Raw genomic sequence first — 9,340 nt, forward strand, 5'->3', positions numbered from 1 at the left:
TTTGTACCCGTACCGCTTTCTGGGTCGCACCACTTTTGGTCGCACCACTTTTGGGTCGCACCACTTTTTTGGGTTCGTACCACTTTTTTAGGTCGTACTACTATTTGGGTCGTACCACTTCTTTAGGTCGTACCACTTTTTTAGGTCGTACCACTTTTTGGGTCATTCCACTTTTTGGGTCGTACCACTTTTTGGGCTGTACCACTTTTTTGGGTTTGTACTACATTTTTTAGGTCGTGCCTCTTTTTTAGGTCGTATTACTTCCTAAGCTGTACCATTTTTTATGTCGTACCACTTCTTGGGTTGTACCACATTTTTTGGTCGTACCACTTTTTGTAGGTCGTACCATATTTCAGATCGAACTACTAAAGTTGTACCACTTTTTTGGGTCGTACCACTTTTTGGGTCGTACCACTGCATAAGTCGTACCACTTGTTAGGTCGTACCACTTTTTTGGGTCGTACCACTTTTTTAGGTAGTACTACGTCTTAAGTCATTTTTGACCATAAAATGTCTATTTCTAACTTGTTTGCCTGATTCTCCGAAACCGCTGGACCTGCTTTTCGTAAAAATTGAACAATTTTTTACTCCGTCAATCTAAATAAAATATTTTTTGGATCATTCTAATCCAATGATTCTTTGTCTCAAAGACTGAATTGCCAATTTTTGCATGTTTTACGTATCTCCGCAGTTGTGGGATCTGCCTTGGCTAAAAACTAATAAAAACGCCTCACTGACAATAGGAATCGAATATTTTTTGAATCATTCAAATCGGTTCAGCGGTGCTCATGAAATTGTTGACGTAATATTACACACACATATCGTGTAATTTTTGCAGAGTATGCGAAAATGTTCAGAAACCTTTGAAACGTGAAGGATAGGCAAAAATTTTCATTTTGTAATTTTTGTAGATACTATAACTTACGCTACGGGAAGTTAATAAATATAATCAAAGCTAAACAAGTTTTACTTCAATAATGTTATTACACAATCGTGGTAGGGATGAGACCGATGCCAAACTTAGTAAATATCTTTTTGAAGCGAAAGTAATACTATAACACTAAAAATTTAATTTTGATAGGGCTAAAGATGTTTTACTTCAGTCACGTGACCTAAAACATTCCTGTGTCTTTTATATTTTAGCTGTTGGAGCAACAGCCGTCTATCCCATAGATTTGGTAAAAACTCGGATGCAAAATCAAAGATCTGGATCATTCGTTGGCGAATTAGCTTATAGGAACTCCTGGGACTGTTGCAAAAAGGTAAAAATATGCCACAAGAATAATTGGATAAATTTATTTTTTTGCTTTGTGGCTTGTGTTAATTTTGCAAATTTTTAATGCACAGCAAAGGCTATATTAGAATCACTTACATTTTGGTTGTGTCATTAAAATATTTTGAATATGTTTCACGAATTTTGAAATCGTGTTTCTTTTCCGTAGCAAGCAAATGCCATCAAGGTAATTTTGCCATTTTTTATTTTAATCAGTAAATGAATAATTAAAAAAAAAAATTATATTAACTAAAGCTGATAATTTTAACTGAGTCATTTATTTTTTAAGGTTTTAAGGCACGAAGGTTTCACAGGCCTTTACAGAGGCCTAGTGCCCCAACTTATAGGAGTAGCCCCCGAAAAGGCCATAAAATTGACGGTGAATGATTTTGTTCGCGATAAATTGGTGGATAAGCATGGAAATCTTAGTGTCTATGCTGAAATTTTATCAGGAGCTTCTGTAAGTTAAAAATGAAAAAAAAAATAGTTTGTTTATAATTTTGATTGTAAATTGAATTTTGTTTTTGCAGGCTGGTGCATCACAAGTTATATTTACGAATCCTTTAGAGATTGTCAAAATTCGGTTACAAGTAAGTTGAAGAATATTTGTATGACATTTTAATATTATATTAGTAAAAATAGACATTCAATAAAATTTAGTAAAATTTAGGAAAAGCATAATGAAATTTTAAATAAAACTTCGTTTGGAACATTTTTCTTGTAATATATTTAAAAAAGTGTGATAATTTTGGACATTTTTTTATATTTTTTTGGAATACGTTGGAAATTTTGTTCCGGACTATGTATTTGTTTTATATACATCACACAAAACTAGACAAAATTTACTAACATCTCGTAAAAGTTAATAAATTCACTTGGATATTGAAATTTTGAATAATTCGTAGTTGAAATGCAGACTTTAGTATTTATATAACTTGCAATTGCAATATATGGATCTAGGACATGTTTTTACTTTTGTTCAAATAACTTTTAATTTTCATCTCGGACATTATAATTTGTTTGCGTTACTCAAAAGTAGATAAAATTTACTAAAATCTAGTGAAAATTGTTGTATAAACTGGGATAGTGAAATTTTGAACAATTCGTAGTAAAAATGCAGACTTTAGTATTTATATAATTTGCAAATGCAATATATAAATTTAGCTTTTTTTTACTTTAGTAGATAAAATTGACTAAAATTTAGTAAAAACTGTTATATACACATGCATATTGAAATTTTGAATAAATCGCAGTTGAAATGCGGACTTTAGTATTTCCATAATGTGCATTATATAATTATAGAACATTTTTTTACGTTTCTTCAAATAACTTTTAATTTTTATTCTGGGAATTATATTTTGTTGATATTACTAAAAACTAGACAAAATTTACTAAAATCTAGTAGGAAACTTTGTATACTCTTTGATATTAGAATTTTCAATAATTCATAGTTGAAATGCGGTCTTCAGTATTTTATGGATTTAGTACAATTCTCACTTTTTTCTAAAAAACTTTCAATTTTCATTTTGGGTATTATATTTTGTTGACATTACTAAAAACTAGATAAAATTTACTAAAATTTGAAAACTTTCAAATACACTTGCATATCGAATTTTTGAATAAACTGAGTTGCGATAGAAGTTTTATATTATATCAGTATCTATCTATTAGTTTGGGGAAAAAGAAAACCACTATTTTTTCATGTAAAAGTTCATATAAAAATAATTGATTTTTTTCTCCAAACCTTAAATAATAAATAGCATTTTCACTCATAATAACAACATTCAGTATATTAAAAAATTAATTAACGCATATATATACGAGTATATATTAAGCAAACCATATAAATTAAACAATTTGATTTAGTATGCTTTTTTATCAATATCGAATAAAATAGGAGGAGTTCAGACATCAATTTATATAATAAACTATATAAAATAAAATCATCTTCATAATTATAGCCAAAAAAAATTTTTTTTTATTTAGATTTAAATTTTATATTGAAATTTTAATTTTATTTACTTGAATAAAATATATAGAATTCAGCTATGAGTTCATGATCTTTAATTCCTGGATACCTTATTAACTCTTACTAATTTATATTTTACCACTTACCAGGTTGCTGGTGAATTAGCAGACGGCGGCCGCAAGATCAGTGCCCTTTCGGTGGTGCGCGATTTGGGCTTCTTCGGGCTCTACAAGGGATTCCGGGCCTGTCTTTTGCGAGACATGCCTTTCAGCGCGATCTACTTTCCCACATACGCCCACACTAAAGCGGCCCTGGCGGACGAACAAGGGTAAAAAAATAATACATTATAGTAATTTATTATTGAATCAAATTGGATAAAAATATAATAAGAAGACTTACAATTATCCGATATCATCCCAAAAGTTGTTTAAGTTATATTTTAATTAATATTACAGTTTATAATATCACATTATGTATGTTTTTGTATTTTATTCATTTAGCTATTTTTATTGAGCTTATTGAATAATCATATCTGTCTAAATGAAAGCTGATTATTCCGACTGGAAATTTTGTTTTGAATTTGAAGGATGGAAGAGAATCTCAGAGCACCCTGATTTTTATAAATATATTAATTAAATTGATTAAATATTTTTGATAGCTATTATGTTATATTATGTTAAATTATAAATGTGTTTGAAAATTCAGGGTCAGCACCATCTTTGTTTAGTTGGAGTTAGTAGACCATTTTTTCCATTTACATCGAACTTAAATTTATTTGTATCGTTTTATTTAATTATCATGGTGAAATATAAAATGCATAAAAATTCAAAGAGGCCAAAATAAAAATATGATAATTATACCCAATAAATATAAAAATAAAAATATTCCCAACTCACTTGCCAGAGAAGAAAACCACAACATTACCAGGGCAAGATTGAAACAGAACATTATGTTACATTAATATTTATCAATCTCAGAAGAATCTCTATTTTTAAAGTTTTTTTTAATCCTTGTTGGCCATTTCAGGACAGGTGTACAAATTACTATATAATAAAAACAAATACATCACCTTATCGATTTTATCAAAGTATATTTTTTATTATACAAATCTTATAATCGGTATAAATTTAGATATAATCATCCCTTATCTCTGCTTATGGCTGGTGTGATTTCTGGAGTGCCTGCAGCAGCTCTGGTGACTCCTGCTGATGTCATCAAAACCAGGTTGCAGGTTGTTGCAAGACAAGGTAAATTATTATAATAATAAAAATAATAGTAACTAGGTGTTAGTGGCATTTTGCCTTATTACAAGTTGCACAAACTTTGCGATACGAGTAAAATTTATTATTAATTTTAAAATTAATAAGAAATCAATATATGAAGTGTACCAGCTTGATGTAGGGTATCATAATTAGAGAAACAGTTACGGGATTATTAATTTTGTACAAAATTGCCAAATATGTTAGTTATTTTCAAAGAGACTAAATCAAATTTTGAATTACTAATACGCCTACTTTTTCCAATTTGGTGCTAAGTTATATTTAGAGAGACTAAAAATGTCGACAAATACCAGGAGTTTGGATAAACGTCTTTTTTAAAAAATACTCTATAAAGTATTATTTATTTGACTAACGACAAGCAACATATTTGCTCAAACTCTGTATAAATTTTTAAATAGGCGTCCAAAGTAATATTAATTTAATCAATATATCACCATTTTGTGATACGAATTTTCAGTTACTAATTTATAATTCAATTTGAATTTAACTTTCATCGATATCTTTTATCTGGTTTTAGGTCAAACTTCCTACACTGGTGTGATTGATGCAGCCAGAAAAATTCACAGGGAAGAAGGTGCAAGGGCGTTTTGGAAAGGTTCCTTAGCAAGGGTTTGCAGGAGTTCGCCCCAATTCGGTGTCACGTTGGTCACTTATGAACTTTTGCAGAGGATGTTTTATATTGACTTTGGTGGAAGGTAATTGATAGAATAATCGAGTTAGTTTTTGAAAGGGTTAATTTAAATTCACGCCAGAAAAGCACAACTAATTTTTTGAAAATTAGATGAATTTTTTGATGAAATTAAACGACTTGTCGTAGGGCCGGAATAATTTAGTATGTTCTTTAGGACCATGATACCTATCATCTTGAACAATTTCATCGAAATTGTGGAAGTAAATATTTTCAAAAATTAATTGCGAAGAAGTGCATCGGTTGATTTTTTCCAAATGTAATCAGCATGATTTCCAAATGATATCTTTCGAACAATTTTAGAATTTTGAAAATTGTTTCAGGATTTTTTGCAAAAACTTTGTTGAAAAATTTTATACTTAGGCATTAACATGAGTTAGATATAAGAGTCGTATAAATTGCTTTAAACTTTTGCATTCGTTGAGCATGAAAATGTCAAGGTCAAATTTTGGTACGAACCCCTATTTTGATACCAAACGATTTAGAATGATTTTAAATGTCTAGAAAACACAAAATTTTTAATAAAATGATGCTTGTTAATAAAATTAGCTTTGTAACATTTATGATACAAGTAGCTTACAAATGTGACATAAATATTTTTCTTTCAATAAAATTCATGGAAGAAGCTCAGCAGTTTCTATAAAATTAGAAGAAAGTGCAAAATTTTTAAATTACTCAAAGAATTTGCTAATTTTATATTTCCTCGACGTTTTAAATCATTCTGAATCGCATGAGACTGAATTTGGGATTAGATGTGTTCGTGTGTGTGTGTGAGCCTATTTTTGACAATTCATCGACATTTACTAAAAAACGGCTCGATAGGTTCAAAAAATTTGAATGTCATTCGATGTTTCTCGATAAGGACTATCGGCAAGCCATTTCTTAGTAATTAGGAAAAAAGTGACAAATATTCATCCATATTTTAGCCAAAAAATTGATTCGGTTTTAAAAATTCAAAAATCGATATAAAGAAATTAGTTGAGAATCGACGATTTTTACGATTTTTTATTTGACAATAGATTCATGGTCTTTTAGGTCATACTAAAATATAGGCTTAAATTATAGGCCCAACGACAAGTGGTTTAATTTGGAAAATTCGTCAAAGTTTGTAAAAATTAGTGACAATTTTTTGGCATTTGTCAAAATTAGACCTTGCATCGACGTTTCCTCAAAAACGTCTGAACCGATTTTAATAATTTAGAAGCCATTCGATGTATCTCGATAAGGACTATCGTTTATCAGATTTGTGCGATGATCGCTCGAGCCGTTTCTTAGTAATAAAGGAAAAAGTGAAAATTTTTTGTCCACGTTTTATCCAAAAATTCTGACTCAATTTTAAAAACTGCAAAACTATACAGAATATATAATTTGAGAATCGTTAAATTAAAACCGTTAAATTTTTTTTTTGATATTTTTTATATTCATATGCATCCTAGTCCTAAAGAACATTTTGAACTTCACGGCTCTACGGTAAGTAGGATAATTTTAAAAATTCATTGAAGTTTGAAAAAAATCGCTCTTGTGCGATGCGATGAGTCAGAATTTGAATACCACAAATTTAAAAACCATTTTTTGGGAATCAGCGGAAAAATAAGTCTACATAATTTCTCTAGTTGTGTAAAAAATGTTACAATTAATTTAAATCATTCAATAATATCAAGGATTACGTACATGATAAACGTAATCGTGCAGTTGAAATAATTTTATTTAAATATCTAAATCTTAATTTTGATTGTTAAGTCACTAGTCATTACACGTGTCAGAAAGTTCATGCAACTTGCCTCAAGGCATAATGCCACTCTCAACTAGTTTATTACATTTTCCTCTTCCCCAGTCGGCCTGCCGGTTCCGAAGCCTTCGCCTCGGGCAAACCCGACGAGCCGGCGCCCGCGCCCGATCACGTCGGCGGCTACCAGGCCGCCCTGCCCGTCCTGGACGGAATCGAGACTAAATTCGGCCTGCTGCTACCCAGGTTCGCGTCGACGCTAACGCAACGAGGGCAGAAGGAGGCCAGTTAGAAATAGACTATGTAGGATAGAATAAATCAATTTTATATTTAATAGAAATTTTTGGACTCGAAGAAGAAGAAGAAGAACTTGTATATTTTTGGAAAATAAGAAAATTATAAATGGATCAAGTGAGAAGATAAGTGAGGTATTATGTGATATTTTGGAATGTGCTCGGTGCTAATTTTGGTTCCAATATATTTTTTGATATTAAACCTACATTGTTTTAATGGTTTTACAGACTGTTTCAACACACACACACACACACACACACACACACACACACACATATATATATATATATATATATATATATATATATATATATATATATATATATATATAATAAAGTGGTTCTTGGGCGTCCATCCATTAATTGAACCTATTTTATTAAAGTAAAATGTTTTATTGTCAAACGTTTCGGGTTCTGATTAGACCCATCTTCAGTGCTTATTTGTATGGAGAGAATTGTATACATATGTAGAAATGAAACTATAATTATTATGAAAACTCATGATGATAAGAATTGAAAAATAGAAAACACTTGAAAATGATTAGAATCTTGAAAAAATATCATTTTCAAGTGTTTTTTTTTATTAACAACAACTTTATTATAATATTTCACCATCTCAATTTATATACACATACGCATAATATATACACATACATATTAGGGTGATCCTTAATATGGATATTTTTGATTTTTTTTCCTACCAAGGGCTTAAAAGCTTCTAAATTCATAAAAAACATTTCTCGGAAAGTTATAGCTATATTTTATAAAATATATAAAAATTTGGTTGTATTTTTTTATTTATGATCAAAATAAGCAAATACAATGTTACTCTCAATTTTTTGATTCACTAGTCGCTATAAAATTCCGAAAAAAAAACAAATGGAATTTTACCCATGTTATTTTTATAAGAAATTTTGGTTGAAGTGTGGACTATCTTAAAGTTAATATTAAGAGCTGAAACTTTCAGGCAATGTTTTTTTAATTTGGAAGCATTTAAGCTCCTGTAAGCAAAGAAATTTAAAAATATCCATACTAAGGACCACCCAGTGCTTATTCCTCGTATATATTCCAAAATATTTATTTGCAGCCAAATAGTCGAAATAAAATCAATGAATTGACTATTTATTCTATACGTTTTGGTGCTGTATGTGTCTCATCATTCAGCATGTTTAACAATTTTTAAAAAAGTGTTCTACAAAATGTTTTGTATTGTAAATTTATTAAATGTTGTGGGGTAAGTTTACAATAATGATTAACAATAAATAATTAACATATCTGTAATACAAAAAATCCGATCAATGAAAGACTATGTTTTCGGAACATGTTATTAATTTAAACCATACTTTTATTACTAAGATTTTTATTATTCTGCATAAATAAGAAAATTATTACAACGTAATTAAGTTCTTTTAGTACATGATTGTTACCATAATCTTTCAATTATGTGCTGAATGGTGACATACATTCAGTGTCGAAACGTACATAATAATTAGTTGATAACTTGTTTTTTTTTTTAATTTTGACTATTTGGCTGCAAATAAACGAACAAAAAATCTAAATTTTATTTATACATTTTCATCGTACCATTTTTTTCAAAAAAATTGTTTTCCCTTCTTCAGAAACTATTGATAACGAATAAAAAAATTATGCACTTTTCATTTTATTTTTTCAAAAATTAAATGCGAAACGTCAATTCCATAAAAATCACATTTAATATACAAAAAATAAATCATTTTAGCAGCGAAAAATTTTCTCATGCTTAAGTGATATATATTTATTAACATAATAAATTTACAAACATAATAAAACAAATCAAAAACAACGAAATATAAAATTCTTTTTAGTACTTGTACATATTACTTATATATTGTATATATTTCAACACATTTTTTATTTTGGACAAGTAATTTATCTATTAGATATTTCCAATTATAATCTTACATTTTGATGAGATTAACTTATAAATAAATTCTATATATATATATATTATAATATAATATATATATATATGTATATATAAAAACTAGTTATTAATTATATTCTATAGTTAGATGTATGACATCTAGGTGAATTTAAAATTCGAAACGGCTTTATGAAATTATGAACCAAGT

General features: G+C 28.9%; 1 protein-coding gene across 3 annotated transcripts in view; it reads left to right on the forward strand.

The window, feature by feature from the left end:
• Positions 1–7,430, forward strand: part of LOC113386910 (calcium-binding mitochondrial carrier protein Aralar1) — a 92,268-nt gene extending 84,838 nt beyond the window's left edge. For all 3 annotated transcript variants that reach the window (XM_026624667.1, XM_026624668.1, XM_026624666.1), the window contains exons 9-15: positions 1,144–1,262; positions 1,563–1,733; positions 1,804–1,863; positions 3,392–3,570; positions 4,374–4,489; positions 5,040–5,217; positions 7,045–7,430. In XM_026624667.1, the coding sequence (XP_026480452.1) occupies positions 1,144–1,262; positions 1,563–1,733; positions 1,804–1,863; positions 3,392–3,570; positions 4,374–4,489; positions 5,040–5,217; positions 7,045–7,228 (1,007 nt within the window). In that variant the 3' untranslated portion in view covers positions 7,229–7,430. The remainder of the gene's footprint in view (positions 1–1,143; positions 1,263–1,562; positions 1,734–1,803; positions 1,864–3,391; positions 3,571–4,373; positions 4,490–5,039; positions 5,218–7,044) is intronic.
• The last annotated feature ends 1,910 nt before the right edge of the window (positions 7,431–9,340 follow it).

This window comes from Ctenocephalides felis, unplaced genomic scaffold, assembly GCF_003426905.1.
Source record: "Ctenocephalides felis isolate EL2017-DRISC unplaced genomic scaffold, ASM342690v1 CF-g0.4_SCAFFOLD_03571, whole genome shotgun sequence".
In the NCBI taxonomy this organism is placed as follows: domain Eukaryota; kingdom Metazoa; phylum Arthropoda; class Insecta; order Siphonaptera; family Pulicidae; genus Ctenocephalides; species Ctenocephalides felis.